Source organism: Trichoderma ghanense, assembly GCF_004382785.1.
Source record: "Trichoderma ghanense strain CCMA-1212 chromosome Unknown scaffold_1, whole genome shotgun sequence".
In the NCBI taxonomy this organism is placed as follows: Eukaryota; Fungi; Ascomycota; class Sordariomycetes; order Hypocreales; family Hypocreaceae; genus Trichoderma; species Trichoderma ghanense.
Window position 1 is genome coordinate 1,962,370 of NW_027395664.1, and position 21,366 is coordinate 1,983,735.

Here is a 21,366-nt window from a genome sequence, read left to right on the forward strand (position 1 = left end):
ATTAGTAGGTAATAGCGGTAGGTAATGGACGACAGCTGAGTGGATGAAATTCAGATTCTGGCAGCTCCCGGCATTCGGGAAGTTTGGGTCAGGGTTCCATCGAGTTCATGTAGGTGCTTAATTGGGTGGGGGGCGCTATTTGGCGGGCTGAGACGCTTGATGGAAGTTCAGGTTGTCAGCGTCCAGCGTCTTTGCTGTGGGCGCTGACCCCCGAGGTTCTCTGTCAGCGGTGAACATGTTGTTTTTGATTGATTTTTGAGTGAAACCGAGTGCTGTTGGAGGTCAATTGTCGATCAGTGTCACTCTCCCCGCAGCAATTGCTGTATAGGTAGGTAGTTCTACTTGTTTGACAAAGGCTGTGCAACGTGCCTTCAATTGCCGCCGTCACTTTGGCCGTGCACACTGTACGGATCGGGCAAGGCGACCCGACGCTTGGAGCTTCGTGTGGCGGGATCCGATCCATCCTCCGCTCAGCGTCTTACCAGAAAAACTGACTAAACACCAACGGTCTTTTTTTTTCTTACTCACCACCAACTTGCATTTTCACTCTCCCCGTTTCTTTCCTTCTTCCATTCTTCTCTCCCACTGTTGCCACGCTCACCCGCAACATTGAGCCCGAATCAGCACAGAACCCTACCGTCGTCCACTGCTGAACCCTGCTCCAACGCCGTTTTGCCGCCATGGACAGCGTCCTGCGTCAATCCAAGGCCATGTGCCCGTTCCTCAAGTCGGCCTCGCCCGCGACCCTGCGCGCCATGTCGACGGCTGCCCGCCCCAAGGCCTCGCTGCCTGCGTCTCCCTGCGGCGGCACCATGTCCAAGCTGCAGCTGTACGCCCACCGCTGCCCCGTCATGGGAAAGGCCATGGCCGTGCAGTCGTCCAAGTACGGCGCCGCCGCCGGCATCCGCGCCTTCTCTGCGCACTCCAAGACGGGCAAGGCGAGGCTGCACACCAGCCGCAACCAGGAGGCTCGTGCCGTCGAGAGCCCGCTTCTCGAGGGCCGCAAGGCTGGTGCGTGTTTCCCGTTTGTTCACAAACTGTCTTCTTCATAGGCACTGACATCTTGCCCATCGCAGCCCCCCCTCCTCCTCCCGGCGTGACGGCTGCTGCCCGCAAGGATGCGCCGCCGGCCACCGCCGTCCCGTCCCCCTTCAGCGCGTCCGGAAAGTTCTCCTACGAGGATTTTTATGAGTCCCAGCTGGAGAAGAAGCGTCAGGACAAGTCCTATCGCTACTTCAACAACATCAACCGCCTGGCCAAGGAGTTCCCCGTCGCCCACATGGCCAACAACGAGGACAAGGTGACGGTCTGGTGCGCCAACGACTATCTGGGCATGGGCGGCAACCAGCACGTGCTCAACACCATGCATGAGGCCCTGGAGAAGTACGGCGCCGGCGCCGGCGGCACCAGAAACATCTCCGGACACAACAAGCACGCCGTCGAGCTCGAGGCCACTCTGGCCAAGCTGCACGCCACCGAGTCGGCCCTCGTCTTCAGCTCCTGCTACGTGGCCAACGATGCTACCCTGGCCACCCTGGGCAGCAAGCTCCCCGACTGCGTCATCCTGTCCGACAGCCTCAACCACGCCTCCATGATCCAGGGCATCCGCCACTCCGGAACCAAGAAGATTGTCTTCAAGCACAACGATGTCGCCGACCTCGAGGCCAAGCTGGCTTCGCTCCCTCTGCACGTGCCCAAGATCATCGCCTTCGAGTCTGTCTACAGCATGTGCGGCTCCATCGGCCCCATTGAGGAGATTTGCGACCTGGCGGAAAAGTACGGCGCCCTGACCTTTTTGGACGAGGTGCACGCCGTCGGCATGTACGGCCCGACCGGCGCTGGTGTTGCCGAGCACCTGGACTGGGAGGCCCATGCCAACGGCAAGCCTCGCGGAACCATCATGGACCGCATTGACATCTTCACCGGCACGCTGGCCAAGGCCTACGGCTGCGTTGGCGGCTACATTGCCGGCAGCGCCAAGTTTGTCGACATGATCCGATCGCTCGCCCCTGGTTTCATCTTCACCTCGACCCTGCCGCCGGCAACCATGGCCGGTGCCAAGGCGTCCATTGAGTATCAAATGGCTTACGACGGCGACCGTCGCCTGCAGCAGCTCTACACCCGCGCCGTCAAGGAGGAGCTCAACGCTCGCGACATCCCCGTCATCCCGAACCCTTCCCACATTGTCCCCATCCTGGTCGGCAACGCTGCTTTGGCCAAGGAGGCGTCTGACCTGCTCCTCCACGACTACAAGATCTATGTGCAGGCTATCAACTACCCCACCGTCCCCATTGGCCAGGAGCGTCTCCGTGTCACTCCTACCCCCGGCCACACCAAGGAGCTTCGCGAGAAGCTCGTGGCTGCGCTTGATGAGATCTGGACCCGTCTCGATATCAAGCGCACTTCGCAGTGGGCTGCCGAGGGAGGCTTCATCGGCGTTGGCGAGGAGGGCAACGTCCAAGAACCCTTGTGGACTGACAAGTTGCTCGGCATCGAGCAGGCTGCCAAGGAGGTCAAGGCCGCCGGTGTTCCTGAGAATGGTATCACCGAGGCTTTGCTCGCCCGCGAGGGACTCAACAACAGCCGCGTGATGGACGTCTCGGCTTAAAACGGGGGGCCGTTGCGCCATGCCCGCGGCTTTGCCTTGAGCCAGCCGCCAACCAAGTTACTTTCTCTCCAGAACCCTTTTGATGGCTACTTTTTTTTTTTTCGTTCAAGTCTCTCCTGCTATAGCTAAAGCTGTGGACTGATGAGATTGACGCATATACAATACAAGCATATCCTGTTGGTGTCTTGTAAGACGCCCCTTATACCTATTGTGTCCCTCTGCATCGTGTCGTGTGCCTCCATTCCGTAGCTCTGTGCTCCGCGCCTCGAAGACGTTGGTAACATGCTCCTACGGAGCACGGTACAGTGCTAGAAACTGACCCCTGTCTGTCTGTTGTGGCTGTTGGGATCGAATTGTCGGATCGAAATCTTTCTTGTCCGGAGGCCAATCAAAAGCTCGCCATTAAACAGCGCCAAGTCCACCAGCCACACAATGTGGTCTAACCGTCACTCGTGCCGTCATTGTTCGTCTTCGTGCCTCTTCCTTTCTGTCTCGTCATTGTTCCCGTTGGTTGACGGAATGCTTACATACTCACCGTTCTCAACTGAGCCTAGTTCCCCGGAGCAGGAAAAACGTCTCGGCATCTCTTGTTTCACCTCACACACGGCAGGAGCTCGACTTAACATAGCCCCACTGTTTGCTACCGACTTCCCAGAGCGGATGGCCGGCGCAATTTCAACGCCGACTCTCCGTTTCCTGGCGAGCAAAGCCTCAACTGGCATTGCCCGTACGAGTACACAAGAGCGTCTACATCATCTGCTGAACCATGAGCTCCCCTGATTCTCTTTCCCATCTCCTCTCTTCGTTCCTGTTGATATCTAATGGATGAGTGCGAGCAGAATTACTGGATTGAGTAGCTGATTCATCTTTACTGATGACATGATCATTTTCCGTTTAACAGCCTCAGCTCGCCTTTACTATTCTTATCCTTTGTGATAATATCAACCAGCCTCGGGGCAACTTTACGGAGCAACATACGGAGCCGCTGCCCTTCCACGGACTGTACCCCCATTCTACTGCTCCGTACCTGATTTGAAACAACTGTCCGAGCCGGCTTCCATCATTCGATTCATTACCCGGTGTAAATCGGAAACATCGCCGAACTGGGACTTGAACCTCGGCATCTGCTGGGGGTGGCAGCACTCAAAGCTCCGACCTCAACACCAACCGTCCGGGGGCCATGGAGCCCACTAATAAGGGTCCCAAGGCTTGCACGACGTGTGCTAAGGCTAAGGCGAGGTGCATACCTGCCCGAGACAGGGACAGCAAGTGCCAGAGGTACGTTACTTTGTGTCATTGTTCCGGTGTTGGTTGTTTGCTATGAGGGTGTTGTTGCTCTATTATGTATCCTACCTGGGGTGTGTATTCCTCCGGAGCCCGATCCTGGGATGGATATGCGTGGGGGAGAAGGGGGAGAAGGCCAGCGGGCTTGTGAGTTGGTCCTCGGAGGGAGCATCGGGAGCGGAGGCTGAATATGGTTCTCACTGCCGCTGCCGCTCCGGCGAATTTTCCCCCTTTGTTCTCGGAGCATTACCGGCGTTTCCTCCCTCCTCCTCGTCTTAGTGTGGCTGCTTATATCACTTGCGGATACTATCACCATCACTTACATAGGAAAGCACATGCTGACCTGCCTCTCCGTGTGTTCTTACTCTCAGGTGCCAGAGACTAAACAAGGAATGCGTCTCGCAGCGGCCCGCCCCGCCCCGGGCCAAGAAGGCGCCCAAGAGGTCCAGGGTTGCCGAGCTGGAGAAGAGGCTGGATGAGCTGTCGTCGCAGTTTGCCGAAGGCGGCGTCGTCGCGCTGAATCCAGGGATCAGGCCGTCTGCATCGGCATCAACAGCATCGTCGACAACGGCCAATCAGCTGTCATCCACTGAGCCTCCTGGACAGCAGCAGCAGCAGCGGAGGAAGACGAAGAAGTGCGACGGCCTAGTCACCTTTGAGTATCTCTTCCCGTCCCCCCGGTCAGAGAGCGCCGAGGCATCGGGGTGGAGCTCCGAGGCCGGGTGCAACGACTGCCTTCCTGGTAGCGGTGTTGGTGGAGCGCCATCATCATCATCGTCGTCATCGGTCGACCAGCTGTGGCCCGCTGCGGCCGAGGCCGAGGCGCTGCTGCTTCAGTACCACGAAACACACGAGCCCCTGACGCCGTTCGTGGTCATCCCGCGGCATCTGACGGCGGCGGAGCTGCGGCGGCAGAGGCCGTTCCTATGGCGGGTGGTGATGATGGTGAGCTGCTTCTTTGACGGGCCGAGGCAGCACCGGCTGGGGAAGGAGGTGCTGGCCGAGTTGGCGAGGATGGCGGTGCTGGATGGGAATAAGAGTCTGGAGACGCTGCAGGGGCTGTTGCTGATGATAGGCTGGTGAGTTTCTTTCCCTCTGGCGGCTTGGGTATCGATGATGATGATGCTAATGGATATGCTCAAAGGTTGAATTTTTCCTTGAGGAGTGCGCAGTTGACCAACTTACTATACCTTGCGCGGTCCATGACGGTCAATGGGAGCAGTCCCGGACTCCCCTGTGGTGTCTGCAGCAAAGAAACGGAGGCGAAATGGGGCGAGCTGGAGTATGTTCGCGCCTATGTCGGCACGTACTATGTCAACGCCATGTAAGTGAACACGAAAGCTACCATGACCCTGTTCCTCATGGCTAATAATTGCCCGGGAAAGCGTCTTCAACACAAACAAAAAGGCGGACGCCTTTATGAACACTTCCCAGCTAGACGCCTTCTGCAACCTCCTTTCCTCACCGGGGGAATATCCGTCCGATCTATATCTGGCCAAACTCGTCAGGATCCAGATGCTGTCACAGTCGATCTCCATGGCCATGACGTTTGATCCCGCGCAGCCGCCGCCGATGCGGCTGCCGCTGACCATGGTGGTGCAGGACTTTCAGGAGCAGATTGAGGCGTATAGGGCGTCTTTGCCGCCTCATCTTGCCGATGATGGTGAGTTCTACTTTTGCCCTGAAGCGTTCCGGTATACTTTGCGAAAGCGTTGCTCATGCATCACAGGAACCCTCCAATGCCACATGGCCATATCCCAGATCCTCCTCGCCGACATCTCCATCTCCGACCCCCACTGCTCCGCCCTCGCCGTCTCCCACCAAGACCGCATCCAGCTGCTCTGGTCCTGCCTGCGCTCCCTGCGCCGCTACTACACCGTCCACGGCACCATCAAGTGCCTCCAGGTCAACGACACCGAGCAGCGGCACTTCCTCGGCCTCACCGCCCTCGACCTTGCCTACGCCATCGTCACCGGCATCAAGATGCTGCTCGTCCGGGTCCCCGGCTGGGACCCCCAGTCCATCGTCTCGGAGCTGGGCGTCCGCGAAATGGTCGACGACGAGATTGAGGCGGTTGCCGCCGTTGTGGCGAGGAGGAAGAGCGCCCGCTGGGAGGAAGAGGATCCGCTGGGCAGGATGCACAAGCTGCTGCAGTACGGGCGGGATCTGATCGACTTGCAGCTGCAGAAGCTCAGGATGGAAGAGGGCGTGGGCGGCGGCGCGGATGCGGCGAGCGTGGCGACGCCGGCGGTTGCGAGTAAGGAGGGCGGGCAGGGGTGGATGATGATGGGGATGGAGGACTTGGATGATGATTTGTGGCAGAGCTTTATGAATGAGACGGCGTGGAGCCTGAGCGGGGAGCCGATGATGATGGATGCGTTTTGTTCTGATGTTGCTGTGCAGGAATAGCATGCAGGTTGACCTCTTGGAGTGAAGATGGTGTTAACGGGCGTTTTATCAAGGCAGAGATGGGGTCTGGGCTATTGGCGTTTCTGTATTTCTGGGGTTAGCATGGGTCACGCTATAACACGAGCCAACTCTCTCTTCTCGTATCCAACTTCTCTATCATCTCTCATTACTTTTTCCAACACTCAGCTCATCCACAGTCTCATCACTCCTCCTCCACCACCTCCACAGCCTCAACCTTTGCCCCCGCCAACCACTTCACATCCCCCCTAACAGTCTCCTCCCTCACCGCACTCAGCTCGTCCAAAAACGCAGGCACAAACGTCCCCGGCCCCCTGACATCACTCCTCACGCCCGCCCTCTCCGCCGCAACCTCATACATTACCAGCCCCGCCACAGCAGCCACCAGCGCACTCTTGCCCTTGAACGCGGCGACCATGGCGCTCAGCGTCGTGCCAAGGGTGCACCCCGTGCCGGTCACCCTTCCCAGATACTCGTGCCCGTTGTCGATCCTCAGGGTCCGCACGCCGTCGCTCACGACGTCGGTTCTGCCGGTGACGACGACGACGGCGCCGGTGGTGCGGGAGACGGAGCGGGCGAGAGCGGCGCGCTGTGGGACGGAGAGGGTGGAGGAGGAGTCGACGCCGCGTTGGACGACGGACGAGGAAGTGTCGCTTACGGTGTGGATTTCGCGCTCGTTGCCTTTGATGATTGAGAATTTGCCGGTGGAGAGGAGGGTTTTTACGGCGGAGCGGCGGATGGAGGTTGCGCCTGCTCTAGAAGACGGGTAGGTTTGTTAGCATATGGGTTTCTTGACAGAGAGAGGAGGGGGTGATAAAGGGGCAATAGGGGGGAATGTGGACGTACCCAACGGGGTCGAGCACGACGGGTCCGCCAGCGGCATTGTACGCTTGAATGGCCTGGATGTGGTTCTTCAAGCCCTCGGGCGTGACGGTGCCCATGTTGATGACGAGGGCGCCTCCGAGTTTGGCCAGGTCAGCTGCTTCTTCGGCGTAGTTTGCCATGATGGGGCTTGCGCCGACGGCCAGCGCGACGTTTGCGGCAAAGTTTTGCACAACCTATTCAGTCTCCTCACGTCAACAACCCCATCTCCTCACCACAGTAAAAAAATCATAAAGAGAAGATGGAAACAAGATAAAGAAGAGTGGGATAGAGGGAAGAACACGCACCAAGTTGGTCATGTTATGCGACAGCGGCGTCCCCTCCGCCACAGCCCTCAGCACATCGGGCACCCGTCCGGTAACGACCTTGGCCAGCAAGTCGCGCGCCGCGGCGGCCGGGTCCTCGGCCGCGACGAGGGCGCTCACGACGGCGATGCCGTCGAGGCTCTTTGCGGGAGCGGCGCTGGATTCGAGCAGCACGGATGTGGCGTTGTGGGCGTTGATGCCGCCTATGCAGACGGTGGGGAGGGAGGCGTAGCCTGAGGAGGCGAGGGCTTGGAGGATGGAGCGGATGCCGGAGGGGCCGATGATGGATTTTGTGTCTTTTTTGCTGTTCTCAGCATGTTAGCATGTATGTAATGTGGTGGAGGTTGTGGGTGAGGGGGGAAAGGGGGGGGGAGGGAAGTACGTTGGCGTTGCGTAGACGGTGCCGAGGCCGAGATAGTCGGCGCCGGCTTTGCTTGCGGCGAGGGCTTCTTCGATGGAGCTTGCTGTTACGCCGATGATTTTGTTGGGGCCGAGGAGTTTGCGGGCTTCTTCGTATGCTGTGTTGTGTATATACATTGTCAGCCTTGTGATGCATCGTCTCATCTCATCTCATCTCATATCTTCTCGTTCCCAACACAGGCCAAATATTCCCCTTGATTGTCAAACCACAACTCCTGATACTCAAACATTCCAACAAAAACAGCTCTTTTGACATCTCCCCGGCATGATTCTTTTCAGTATGGGACAGAAACTCACCCATATCATCCTGCCCGATATGCACCCCCTCACAGCCAACCTCAACCGCAACATCCACCCGGTCATTCACCAGCAGCGGCACGCCAAACCGCCTCGTCACCTGCAGCAACTTCCTCGCCGTCGCCACGGCCGTGTCCCTGTCGCTGTGCTTGTCGCGGTACTGCACGATGGAGACGCCGCCGCGGACGGCGGCCTCGACGACGGAGGTGAGGTCTCTGGTGCCGAGGATGGCGGGGGTTGAGTCGGTGACTAGGTAGACGCTGTAGTCTACCTTTGTTTTGTCCATTTTGACCTGATGACTGGGGTTTGTAAGGTAAGGTGCTGTTTTGGGTGAGTTGAGTTGATGGGAGGTCTTCTTGTGGTGAGATGGGTTGGTTGGTGGTTTGAGTGAAAATTGTGGACTAGAACTGGGTGGTGGTTTTGGATACCCTGGAGCGGGCTATGATCGGGTCCATTTTGATGAGCTTTTATGACGCCATGTTGAAATGCCTCAGCTACTGAATTTCAAGGACTGTGAAACCAACTGAAGTATATCCGATATATATATATAACAATATGAGTTTTGAAATTGCGCTGTTGTAACCGATGATTTGAATTCTCATCTACTTGTTGACGATTCCAGTCGTCCAACATCCCTCAACCTACATATTCATGGCAAGTACCCCTCCAGAACATCATCACTCTTTAGCGGATCGACCAGGGGTCAGCGGAGCATCTTCATAGTTTACCAATATCACATGTGATGTTCAGGTTGTCCAAATTCATCAGTCTATTGCGCCAAATGCTTTCAGATCGGATATACAATCTAAGCAGTAAACAACAGCACAACTATATACCCCGTGCCAACAGCCGTGACACCTTAATCTCTTCACCTTGCCGTTCACGTATCCTCCTCACACAGCCAATCCATACAAAGGTATTACACACTTCTCCCACCCGCATTACTGCAGCATAGCATCCAGGCTCTCGCCCAGCACGCCCTCAATCTTGACAATCCACCTGTGCGTCTCCCGCTCAACAACCTCGTCATCGTCCTCCTGCAGCTCGCTGATTCGGGGCAGCATCTCGTGCAGCATCGAGAGCCACTCCTCGCCCAGTCGGTCGGTCAGCGCCTGCTCGCACTTGACGGCGGCCAGCCTGATGGCCGCCTTTTCTGACCGCAGGTGCTTCAGCAGCGCCGAGTTGAGCTCCTTCTGGTGCGCCTGAGAGTCTGCGGCCGCCGCAAGCTCAACTGTCGTCGGGATCAGGGCTTCTTCAACGTCGACGGCCACGGCGTGGGTGAACTGCTCCATCAGCACAGGGGCAATGGCTCCAAAGTGCGACGGCGCCTGCCAGAAGTCGTCCTGGTCGTGCTCGAAGCACTTGGCCAATGTTCTGAGGACGCGGCTCCAGAGCTGCTTCTCGCCGCTGATCTTGGGGTCGACGGCAGCCAGAATCTTGACGGCGTCCTCCAGCACATACGTGGCGTAGTTGGTCACGATGGACTTGAGACTGTCGAAGAATGTCTGCAGGAATCCGTAGACGCTGTACCTTCGAGCAACCAATCCAGCCTTGTCCTTGGAAAGTCCGGCGCTCGACCATTCGATGATTTGCACAAAGATGGGTCGGAACGCGGCATCGTTGAGCTTGTAAATCATCTTGAGCGCCTTGTCGTTCATCGAATCCTCCAGTGAAGCGACGCGAGCAAGCACTGCGTCGCTGGCCTCGCCCCTGGCGACAATCTGCCTTCGCAGGTCGAACGCCTTCAGCAAGATGCTCGACAAAACCCCAGCGTTCTTGGTAATGGCAGACTTGGGGTGCTTGTCGATGGCCATGCCCAGCATATCAATGTATTCAGACGTAGCCTGCAGTTCATGCGTTAGTCTCTTGCTTGACCCTACTTTCTCCAAGCTTGTCACTCTTACCGAAAATCCGCTGGATGTGGCACTCTCCCAGTTCGAAGCCAAGCTCGTGAATATCTCCTTGGCCTCCAGCTTCTTAGCAAGGAACTCGAGGCAGCTGACACGGGCCTCGTTGGTCTCCGCATCAAGGCCGGCTTCCGCAGACTTGTTGGACACCTCCAAGATCTGGCCAAGGTAGCCGGACAGCATGTACGGCAAATGCTCGGCCAGAGCGCTGATGAATCCGTAGCCGGCTGCATGGAGCTCCTCGTCGCGCGTATCCTCTTGCAGGCTCAGGTTCAGATAGGCGACCGCCTGAGGAAGAGCAATGGGCAGGACGGGCACGATGGCGTCCTGCAGCACGTCGACCAGAGACGTGAGGCACAGGAGGGCCATGATGCGAAGCTGCTTCTCGTCTTGGCCGAGGCAGTGCTCCCCGGCAATGGTGGACGCGGCTGCAACCACGGCTTCGATGTCCTTCTTGCCGTACTTTTCGGCAATCTTGTCGACGCAGGTGACCGCAGTGTGCTTGTAGCGGATATCGCTCGACTCCCGGATGGCAGCCGTGAGCTGTGGCAAAAAGGTGAGCAGGGCTGTTCTTGAGGCAACATCCGTGTTGCTCTCTGATCCCACCCGAAGCTCCAGCGCGCGCAGCACCTTCTGGCGCAGGTCCAGGTTGGGCCTGTCCAGCAGGCTTTCCACGGCCTTGATGAACTCGCCAATCGAAAGCAGGTTGAGCAGGTTTGCCAGGGCGTTTCCGCAACGGCTGTGCAGGCTCTTGTTCGCCTTGACCGTGTCCGCGAGCACCAGGACGTCCTCCAGCAGGGTCGCATAGAGCTGCCGGACCTCTGACGTCTCCATGTCGTCTCGGTCGGCGAGCTTGCTGATCTGTGCCTTGAGCTTTCGGTTTGCCAGGAGGCTCGGCAGCACGGAGAGCTGGCGAAGGGCAATCTTATCCACGTCCTTCTCTTCGCTTTCGTCGCCGCTACCGAGCAGCACCAACGACAAGCCGGGCTTTGGCTTGAAGAGATCCGACGTCAGATCCAGCAGCTTGACCAGTGTCTCTAGCTGAATCTCGATGCTGAAAGCGTTGAGGAGGTCGAGAACGAACTGAAGAAGGTCGTCGCTCAGCTCATATCGGTCGACAAGCATGGCCACCAACGTGAACAAAAAGTCCTTGGGTCCCATGGTCTCAACCAATGCCAGGAACAGGCCGTGCCGCCGGTGCACTGGAATATGCTCGTATGCCGTCGTGAAGCTCACCAGGATGTCCGAAGCTCCGGCAACGGGGCTCTTCTGACCCTGCCGCAGCGAGTCGATGAGCGGAGGCACAACTTCCTTGATCGTCTGCGCCACGACGTGAGCAGAGTAGTCGTCGTTCTGGCGAAGCACCGACGTGCCCATGAAAGTGAAGATTGGCATGACGCTGTGCAGCACCAGGTGCGGCGCAATGGTGGCCAGGTTGGCAATCAGTAACAGCGCGGCGTTCTGGACAACCGGGCTCGACGACTTCTGGATGCAGTTAACGAGCAGGTCTCCGTAGCCACCGGAACTGTCCACCTTGAGGTCCTTGTTGGCCTTGTAAGCCGGCATCATGGCCAGAAGACTGCGCAAGATCAGGTTCTGCAGGTAGCCCAATTCCGAGCCGACCACGGTCCTAAAGTGCTGAAGCTCAGACAAGGCTGTAAACAGGCCGTCGAGCAGTTCGGGATGGGACACAGGATCCGAGCTGTCAACGATTTGCAGTACAAAGGTAACCTTGCGCAGCGCGCGGCTCAGCTCCGGGGTGACCTGAGTGTTCAGACCGCGGTTGGCATCGGAAGAGCTTGTTCGCCTTCGCTTGTTAGGGGGAGGCTCGGTGATCATCTTGGTGCCTGTCTGAATGGAGTCGAGGAAGAAGGATAGGATGTCTGTTGTCAGGGTAACGGACCGGAGCAGGTCCGCAGCCTCGGCTGGGATGATGGACTCTGTAGTGCCAGAGGCAGGGGTTTCTGCTTCTTGGGAGATTTCCAAGAACTGCTCCGCCACCATAAACTTCATTTCATCCTTCATCATCGGCCACATCTTCTTGATACGGGAGAAGGCTGCTCGGATGAGGCCCGGCCTTGCGTCGTTCGCCTTGTCCTTGAGGAGAGTGAAGACGAATTCGAGTCCAGCCGGGTCGCTGGGAACAATGATGTCGATGAACTGAGCGTCCAAGACGGCCTTGTCCAGCTGCTGAGAGGCGCAAATCTCAGTCGCCTCGGCATCTGTCAGGCCCGCCCACCATTGCAAAGCGGGCAGAAGGAGCTGTGTGCGTGTCACGTTGGAAACGCCACGGATGTCGTTGAGAGACTTGAGCAGTCTGCTCTTGACAAGCATCAGCGGAGTCGCAACAATGTGAGAGGCGAAGAATGTCAGCAGCGCCTGTCTGCCAGAGTGAGATAGGTGGTCTTTCTTGTCCAGGGCCGGCTCAGGGGCGACTTGATATTTTCCGGTCTCAATGGCGGATTTGAGGACGGCAGAGATGTGCTCGGGGTCCATGACGCACTCCTCAATAGCCGGCAGAAGCTGAAGTTGAAGGAATCTGCAGGCGACATCCACACCCAGAGCGGCAACCTCCTTGGATTTGGCCTTTCCATAGAGTGACTCGGCGCCCCATGCATTCGTCGACTTCTTAGCAAAGGGAGGCTTGTAGAAGCCAGCTGCGACGGTGATCAGATCCGCTGCTGCTTGGCGCACGCGTTTCGAAGGATCGCCCAGAGCGGCAACACAGTAAGGGATGAGAGCTTGGATGTCCACCACAGACTCAGTTGCAGCCTTCAGCCTGTTTCTGACCATATCCAGTGCCGCTGTCCTTGCCAGTGCTGGATATAGGCCGCACCAGATCCGGATAAAGAAGCTAAAGTATGTGCAGTCTTCGAGCGCCGATTCCCGCTTGAGCTTGGGGAACTGATCGAAGTGGCCGAGAAGTTCCGTCTTTCGTGGTGTCTGATCGGAGACAATGGACACAAAAACGTCGCTGAGCTTGGAAAAGAGTGCATCGCCGTCTGACACGAGAGAAGAGGAGAGAGATTCCGAAGTGTTGGCTAACTCAGTAAGGCTTGCCTCAGGGTCCTGGGAGAGTTGCGCTTGAACAGCAGCGTCACCTCCCTCGTCTTCTCTCGCGTATTCGGGCAGCTTCCTCGTGCGGAACACAAGGTCCAGTTTCATCTCCAGCTCCTCGATGTCGAACTTGACCTCCTCGATAACCGACTGAATGACCGCGCCGGCCGATCCGGTAGTTTGCGACAAGGAAATCAGGGTAGAGCCGACATCCCTTCGAAGAGAGCCGTCCTTGTCGTTTTCGTCGTTGAGCTCGTGGGCTGTCAGGAGCAGCGACTTGAAAATGACGGCAACCTGCTTGTCCTTCAGTATGTGGCCGCCCAGAATCGTGGTAATCGTCGCAAGGCCTCGCGAATCGCCCTTCTTCACCAGCCTTTCCACCAAGGCCAAGCACAGCCCGTTGGCCAGCTTGTCCACACGGCGCTCGCGTCCAATCTCAACGAGGAGGCTGCCAATGTCCTGGACCTTCATCAACGCCCTGGTAACTTTGCTGCTCATCTGCTTCGCGGACCGGAACTGGGCCAATATCGTCAAGCACACCAGGCCGGCTCGGACGGTGTCGGCGGTCCAACCGTGGACCAACTGCTGCATCAGCGCCGTGACTGCATTGTCGTGCAGGTCGCCCTTTGAGACAAAGACAGTCATGGCCATGTAAGAGGCAATCTGAAGGCTGGGGACCTTCTTCATGACGAGGGATTCGGCAAAGATGGGACCGAGTCTGTGCAGCAGCGCCTGGCTGTTGTCGCTCTGCACAGCCGCTCGGCCAGACTTGGTGCGATCCAGGATTCCGCTCACAGACTCGGTAATGAGACCACCCCAGAAGGTGATGAGCGCCGGGTACTGGTACCCTTTCCGACACGATTCGAGGGTGTACTCGGAGACGGCGACGAGGAAATCGACGTGGTGGATGGCCTGGTGGACGATGACGGATCGGGGAGGCGGCGTGAGTGATCGAATGTAGGGGTCGAGGAACCGGAACTGGCTTGGGATCTTTGGTGGCAGAATGGAGAGGAGGGTTGCGAATGCGGTGATGGAGTGGTATGGCAAAAAGGTCATGAGCAGAATTGACGTATTCTCCACATGAACGCTGCAGCGAAGAAGAGCAGTTAGCTGATTGCCATTCGTTTCCAAGGTTTCAACTAAGGGGTCTTTTGGTAGTTTACGCACTTGAATCGTCGAATCAACCACTCGACGGCCTTGATGGCGGGCATCAGCCTCAGACGGCTGCCCACGAGCCGCAGAAACGCCTCGATGTGACGATCCAGCTCCTCATTCTCGGCAATTGTGAGCTGGTTCCGGTCTTGATCCTGGCTCTGTTCGCTGAAGAGCGTCTGTTGAAAGGGATTGAATCGAGCGTCGAGCTGGCAAAGCTCTTCGAAGCCCTGGTGGCATGTGGCATACAGCGTCTGGTAGCTCTGCGCGGCGGCGACTCGAGGCTCCCAGATCAGCGACTTTGAGTGCGCGGCTCTTTGCGCCTTGATGTCCAAGCTCGACTTGGAGTTTGCGGCAACCTGCGCCAGCTGCTGGGCGAGCGAGGTCGCCATTATGTCGAGAGGGGAGGATCCAGGTCGGGAATCGGGGTTGAGGGTGGGAGAGTTGAAGAACGCGCCTCTCTTCACTTGCGCCTTGAAGCCGGATATGAACTTTTTTTTTTTTTTTTTTGCGAGACTGGAAGAATTGGCGGAGACTACAATGATTTTCTTATCGATAACGTTGCGCTAAGATGATGGCTGCAGACGCTGACATCCACTCGCGTGGCTTATGTCATCCATTTTGTTTACCTCGAGCTCGTGCAGCAATTGATGGAAGGAGCCGTGGTATCATCTGACGGTTGGAGATTTCTTGAGTGAACCTTGTATTGCCTTGTACTTTTTGATACCTTCTGCTGAGCAGACATAAGGTACTCACTGTGGACTCTGAAGCTGTGCAGATTAGGCTTCCTGATGTGAATGGAGTCGACATTGGTGGCGCATGCACTTTGAAGCACTATCATAGCAGCGTGCCGAATATGGCAAGCAATGATCCATGCCGAGACATTCCTGAAGCCAGTTTTCCAATATTGTTCTTCTCTGATAACCTTGTCTAGTTCCTTGTAATAGGTTACACTACAAATACGTTTGCGACCAATGGGAATAAGAACCGCGACATCTTGTAGGAAACTGCATTTGTTCGGTGCAAAAGCCTGGTGAGACTCGAGTGGGGAGAAGACTGGGTAACAGTAAAGCCGATATCGACACAGGTGCGGAGGCGAGAGACAAAGTATTGGATTCCTGCCTATTAAATTCCCCGCATAAGAACTAGGTACTGCGGCATCTACGACTTCTGATTGAATCAATCGGGCAGAATATCTCTGAATATGGCGGTAAGTGAGACATTTACCCTCAGGTGAGTATTCAGCAGAAGCTCATTCAGCTTAGAAACCGTATCCTCAAGTTGTTCTCCTCGGAGACTCCTTGTTCGAGTTCGCGGCTACCGACTTGAGCGGCTTCTCGTTCCAGGCAGCTCTTCAAACCAGTAGGACTCCTACCTATTTAGGTCCCTGCTGATACTGAGCTGCAATTCTAACCAAGGAGCTGCAGGACTGATACGACGCTTCGATGTGGTCAACCGCGGCTTCTCGGGATGGAACACGGACAACGTCGTGAGGTATCTCCCCGAACTCTTCTTGGAGCCGTCTCCTTCGGCGCCAAAACTTGCGTATCTGGTATGTGCGAATGAGAGAAATGGCCACCATTTTGCTTGTCAATAAACACATTTGCTGATCGGACAAAATTGAATGCAGATCATTCTCTTGGGTGCGAATGACGCAGTGCTGCCGCTGGAAACCACCTCGCAGCATGTTCCTCTTGAGAGGTACAAGGAGAACTTGAACAAGATCATCAATGACGCTCGGATACGAGCCCACAACCCCAAGATTCTGCTGGTTACACCTCCGCCGGCAGACGAAATCAAGCTCAAAGACCTGGACATGGCACAGGGCCACGCCTCAGCCATCCGAAGCTCGGCCGTGACAGCATCATACGCGGAGAAGGCCCGGGAAGTAGCGCGCGAGAACCCGGGCGTCGTTCTGATTGATCTCTGGCAGGCCATCATGGGCGAAGCCATTTCCATGGCCCCGGGTGACTATCAGCCTGGAGGTCCTTGGCTAGGATCCTTTGAGAACGGCAAACAGGGGGGCCTGGACAAGCTGCTACCGGATGGACTTCACATGGGCGGAGCGGGATACAGGGTGTTTTTCGACGAGCTCAAGGCGCACATTGGGCAGGGTCTTGTGCCTGACGAGAGGGGAGATTACGTGCTGCCGGACTGGAAAGTGCTGAACCCTCCCAAGGTGAACCTGGTGCCGAAGCCATTGTCCCTTGAGTAGATGCCTGGAAGGGTTGGATATGATGCCCATCTACCTTGTAGACGTAGAGGAAGTAGAGCGTACTTTAGAGGCAATACAGTAGAGTAGAGCAATCCCACGGTTACATGCTTACCCGAACGTCTCGCATACATCATCATACCGTATGAAGCAAGCAGCCAAGACAGTGCAGTATTATTCAGATGATGCATGTCAGAGGCGGCAACGTCGTCATCAGCAGACTATGCTCGTATGTACCTACTATTTGCCGGACTTACAGGGCAGGGCTGCCTGCGGGGAAGAGGCCGCCTACAGCCGGCCCGCCCTCCCGCCACAGCGCTGCTCAGCGCGCTGCAGCGCCTGTAAAGTCCGTCATACCCGCTGTATGGCAATCGATAGCCAGCAGAATCCCATGGACCCATGCATCCCGCTGTTGTTTTTTTTTCACCCCTAGTCTCTTAGCCTCAGTAAGCGGGCAGGAATCCCAGATGTGGAGAGACGCAGGCCAGAGAGACGAACCAGACGCAAAGCAACGCAACCAACGCAAACGACTGGCAACCGGCCAACCTCGCATCAGCATCGCCAACCACCAACCGCCCGTTTTCTGCACCGGAAGCTGCGTGCTTTTTCCCTGCTGTCGAATAGTTGCCTCGCGTCTCTGCACAAGCGCGAGCCCGCCAATCGATAAGCCAGCTTTGAGCCATCCTCGGCCTCCTTCTCCTTCTGCAGTTGGCCCTCAAGTCTCTGCCGTGCTTCTCTGACTTTCTCTCCTCCGTCTCTCCTCCCGCCTCTTGGCCTTGGCTCTCCTCGTTCTCTCCGCCTCTGTGCTCCGTCTCTACACACTTCTCCGCCTCTCTTCCTCTCTTGTCGCCTCTCCCGCCAACACTCGCCAGCTCTCGCTCTCTCTCTCTCTTTCTCTCTCTCCAACCGCCTCCGCTTACACCAAAGGCCAGCTTCTCCAACCGACGTGCTTCATGCGGCTCATTTCCAACATTCCTACCGCCTCCTGACTCAGCAGAGATCCCCGTTCCCCGGTAGACGCTGCGCCGTCGTCGCGACTCTCCCTGCGAAGCATTACAAGCACCTGCGCCTGGCAAAGCATCTCGACCTCTTATACCCCCCCATCTAGACCTACGCATACCTTACCTACGAGCACATACAATCCGCTTCCTGCGTCCTCCGCTCTCGGCTTCTGCTTTGCCTACACCGCAGTATATCATATCCAGAATCTCCAACTGCACGTCTTACACGCATCATACACACTCTTGGCATACGAGGCCTTTTCCCTGTGGCTGAACCCGCAATATCGGTGCCGCTGTGTGTCCCTGCCGACGCAGTACCTGCCACGCGATTTCGCCCTTCATCTGACCTGTTCCTCGTCTCGCTCGACCGCATCACATATCCGACGTGCCGAGTGTTGATTCTACCCAGGCCGTAGCGCACGTTCTGCGTTATCGGCCGAGCGGCCCTGGGGTCTAGGGCAAGGAGATGTGGTCGAGGAGGCAGATCGTGAACTGTTGACAACACTCGAGGGATCTACACCAAGAACCGCATCACGCCTCGTCGCATTACCCAAGCAAACCCCGAGTCGACCGTGAAGCGCAAGCTTACGACACTTTGATATCGTCTCTTTACCCCTGTGGCTTCGACGTTGTGCAACCCCGTCTGTACCCTGTTTTTTCTGCCCTCTCCTTTCTCTTGTCTCCTTGTGTCTATACCTAAGCTTAATACTGCCCTTTCAAACGCCTTGTTCGTGCACACGTCCATTGCCCAGCGGCTTGTATCTGTCGTCTCTGCGCCCTCACATGTCCGCTTGGCCCTCTTTGTTGAGATCCTTCGGATATGGACCCCCGCTTTTCCGTCTCCCGAGAAGAGCTGTACAACCTGCAGATGGAGTTGAAGCAGGTCCAGTACGCCCAAGCCAACCATGCAGAACGACTCCTTAGGTTAGAGAAGCGCCAGGCAGATGATTCTGCGCTCAAGTCCGTTTGGAACTCGCCATTCCCGGGAGTTCTGGCCGGGACGCCGCAGCATGGTGAGCATGGCTCTGTACACCCAGGTATCCATCAACTAACAGTGCCGCCAGGACCCGTCCAGATCTCACAAAACGACGTGTTTGACGACTTGGATGAGCAGGGCGAGCAGCTGCTGGGCTCCCTACACCTGGGCCCGGCAGAGGAGGAACCAGTTCGGCGCGGTGGTGCGGCTTCACGGGCAAACAGCGTCCGGTTCGACGAGAGCGCGTTGCACGGATCTAACTGGGGTGCCCAAAACAACCGGCACTCTGGCGACTTTGGCCCAGTCCGTCCCGGTTTCATGATGGAACGGTCACTGTCGCACAAGTCCGACGGCAGACACAGCTCGGCCGGGCACTCGGTGCACTCTCACCACTCTGTCGCGTCAGGTCGAGCTAGTAGCATCGGCCTCGACACCAACTTTGCCACGGGCGATGAGGACGACGACGATTCTTCCTTCGACATGCCCGGCCTCCCCGCTTCGGTTTACGTCTTGGGCACTGTTCCCTCCATTGTTCGCTGCTGGCTGACGACGGATTATGCCCATGGCACGTTGCTGTATGCGGACATTTGCACCGGATCGCAGAAGTCTACCATTGACTATTCGCTCGTGAAAGAGCTGGATTTCCTCAATGAGTTTCAGCGAGACGTCAACGGGGTGTACAGGGCCAGGCTGGATGTCTACCTTGCAGAAGCCGTCATCACACGGCACAGCAGCAGGTCGGACTCAGCTGCCGGATCGGTTCCCTCCATGTCGGTGTGCTTTGAAATATGCGGCAGCGAGCAGACCAAACCGAGCCAGACGACGTCCAAGGCAGTCCGCATCTTCATCGGAAGCGATGCCCTGAGGGCACATGCGGCTGATGTCCTCTTCTCTCAAAACACGATGGTGCTCTACAGCAACGAGCGAGACCGGCTGCGGGTCCCCTTTATCCGCCCCGAGGACGAGGAGGTTTTCCGCCACATCACCACCAGCAATGCCACGCCGGATCGACCGAAGCTGAATGCCAATGCTGCGCCGTTCGTCTTTGGGGACGGCAGCCGAGCTGATGGCGAGGAGAAGGCGGCAGCTGCGCCGTCGGCCACGACGCCAGCAACGGCAACAACCACGCCCAGCTCCGCAACGACGACGACGACCAAGGAGTTGGGAAGCAGCGAAACGAGAAGCCAGGCTTCACCGGCGACGTCGCATTCTGAGCCCTCGGGGCGTGCTCGGGCGGATAGTGTTCCCGACTACGAGGAGGAAACGGAAAAGTCTGGGGGAGACGCCAACGGGCCTGAGCGCCGACGGAGGGACGGATCCAGCGCATCTGAAACCTCGCGACGAGGAACATCGTCGGGCATTTGGGGCTCGTGGCGCAACCCCAGTGGCAGCGGCGCGAACCAGCGCGAGACGGAGCCCCTGAGCGGATATCAGCCGGCGCCCCGGGGCCGCAACATGAAGGTCCTCAAGGCGCAGAAATCGGGATCCTCGTCGGCGCGCACGGGGGCCTCGTATGAGCCTCCGCTGCCATCCAAGTCGGAGCTTGGTCGACGGAAAAGCCAGGCCAGTATGAACGGCGAAAGCTCGACTGCTGGGAGCGGCATCAGGTGGGACCTCAAGGGGCAGGCGGCGCCAGGGGAAGCCAAAGGGGATGCGGCAAAGTCGGGCTCTGGCTCTGGCTCGGGCTCGGGCTCTAGTGTCCGGGCGGCTTCTGGCTCAGTGTCGCTGCCGCGGTCGGCGAATAATCCTGTCGGAGCCGCGTCGGCCTTTCCTTGGATGACGCCGCCGGCGAAGCCTAACAAGACATCGAGTGCAGCCGATTAGAAGCGCTCCGTAAGCATGGACACGGCCGGATGGTCGAGCTGGTCCGCAACAGCATGGATGTTGTGGGATGAAGCTGCACCTGTGAATCAGACTTCAATAAGGAGCTGATTTGCTGGCGCGTTGCCGTGGTGTCCATCGCAGTAGTTAGGAATCGAAATCAACGAGTGTCCACAGTCTTTCTGCCAATGCCTCTCGTGTCTCACAAGCCTCGCCGTATGTACCTCTTTGGTGGTGATGTATGAATGTTTGTATTCAAAAATTCACTGCCTTCTATTTGAACCCACAATGTGAACAAGATGTGATATACAACGAGAGGAGCCCAAGAAACCAAAAAAAAAGTGAGGGTTGAAAACAGAACAAAACACCCAGATACCCGAGTTTTGACAAATATTTACATCTTGGGAGCAGGCGGCAGCACGCTCAGGACCTGTGAGGTCTCACTCAGCTTGCTCTTGACGACGGTGATGAGCCCCTTGAACAGCGGATGGGACGCATCGCCCAAGCACTCGTACATCCACCCTTCGCTGGAGCAGACGGTGATGCCGGGCTCGCTGCGCAGGCGATCGAGGGCGATGGCGACCTCTTGGCGGTTGCAGGAGCTGACGCCGTCGGCGATGACGTAGGGGAAGTGTCCGGCGTCGCGGAGGTCGAGGGCGGTCTGGGAGATGCAGATGTGGGACTCGATGCCGACGAGCGCGACGCGGGACTGGGGAGCGAGCTGGGCGGCGATGCCGGGGACGAGCATGGAGAATTTGGTCTTGTCGTGGGGAGGGGAGGGGAGGAGGGAAGCGATGGCGGGCACGGTGGGGCCGAGTTTTGCGGAGGTTTGGGTTGTTGTGTGGATTGGGATTGAGAGGGATTGGGCGTATGTGAGGAGTTTGACGGCGGTGGTTACGCTGGGAGGAGTTTGTTAGCGGTTGAGTCTTAGGTGGAGGAGTGGAGGATGAGGGTTGGTGATGGTTGTGATGGTGTGATTTTTGGTGTTGATGGTGGGTTGGGGTTGGGGTTGGGGGG

The 21,366-nt window shown here is 57.3% G+C and overlaps 7 protein-coding genes across 7 annotated transcripts in view; 4 read left to right on the forward strand and 3 right to left on the reverse strand.

Annotated features, from left to right (window-relative positions):
- Positions 1-680: 680 nt before the first annotated feature.
- On the forward strand, positions 681-2,608 carry CCMA1212_002036 (uncharacterized protein; the record flags this gene model as incomplete). The annotated part of the gene is made up of 2 exons (XM_073699439.1): positions 681-1,011; positions 1,077-2,608. The coding sequence occupies 2 exons, from the start codon at positions 681-683 to the stop codon at positions 2,606-2,608; spliced, it is 1,863 nt and encodes a 620-aa protein (XP_073562297.1).
- Positions 2,609-3,788: 1,180 nt separating this feature from the next.
- CCMA1212_002037 (uncharacterized protein) lies at positions 3,789-6,301 on the forward strand (the record flags this gene model as incomplete). The annotated part of the gene is made up of 5 exons (XM_073699440.1): positions 3,789-3,886; positions 4,264-4,971; positions 5,037-5,216; positions 5,278-5,555; positions 5,622-6,301. 5 exons carry the CDS (start codon positions 3,789-3,791, stop codon positions 6,299-6,301), a joined length of 1,944 nt encoding a protein of 647 aa, XP_073562296.1.
- Positions 6,302-6,503: 202 nt separating this feature from the next.
- On the reverse strand, positions 6,504-8,509 carry CCMA1212_002038 (putative thiamine biosynthetic bifunctional enzyme; the record flags this gene model as incomplete). Its single annotated transcript, XM_073699441.1, has 5 exons — positions 6,504-7,074; positions 7,166-7,377; positions 7,489-7,810; positions 7,889-8,024; positions 8,224-8,509. The coding sequence occupies 5 exons, from the start codon at positions 8,507-8,509 to the stop codon at positions 6,504-6,506; spliced, it is 1,527 nt and encodes a 508-aa protein (XP_073562295.1).
- A 655-nt stretch (positions 8,510-9,164) lies between these two features.
- Positions 9,165-14,831, reverse strand: CCMA1212_002039 (U3 small nucleolar RNA-associated protein 10; the record flags this gene model as incomplete). Its single annotated transcript, XM_073699442.1, has 3 exons — positions 9,165-10,067; positions 10,128-14,274; positions 14,355-14,831. Coding segments are annotated over 3 exons (5,526 nt in total), but the record flags the coding sequence as incomplete, so codon positions are not given.
- A 712-nt stretch (positions 14,832-15,543) lies between these two features.
- Positions 15,544-16,554, forward strand: CCMA1212_002040 (Isoamyl acetate-hydrolyzing esterase; the record flags this gene model as incomplete). Its single annotated transcript, XM_073699443.1, has 4 exons — positions 15,544-15,549; positions 15,605-15,701; positions 15,758-15,891; positions 15,970-16,554. 4 exons carry the CDS (start codon positions 15,544-15,546, stop codon positions 16,552-16,554), a joined length of 822 nt encoding a protein of 273 aa, XP_073562304.1.
- A 1,818-nt stretch (positions 16,555-18,372) lies between these two features.
- CCMA1212_002041 (uncharacterized protein) lies at positions 18,373-20,352 on the forward strand (the record flags this gene model as incomplete). Its single annotated transcript, XM_073699444.1, has 2 exons — positions 18,373-18,565; positions 18,617-20,352. 2 exons carry the CDS (start codon positions 18,373-18,375, stop codon positions 20,350-20,352), a joined length of 1,929 nt encoding a protein of 642 aa, XP_073561798.1.
- Positions 20,353-20,743: 391 nt separating this feature from the next.
- Positions 20,744-21,366, reverse strand: part of CCMA1212_002042 (Isochorismatase domain-containing protein 2) — a gene marked incomplete at both ends in the record, with an annotated part of 993 nt that continues 370 nt past the window's right edge. Inside the window, one exon of the mRNA XM_073699445.1 lies at positions 20,744-21,248. Within this exon, the coding sequence (XP_073561955.1) occupies positions 20,744-21,248 (505 nt within the window). The remainder of the gene's footprint in view (positions 21,249-21,366) is intronic.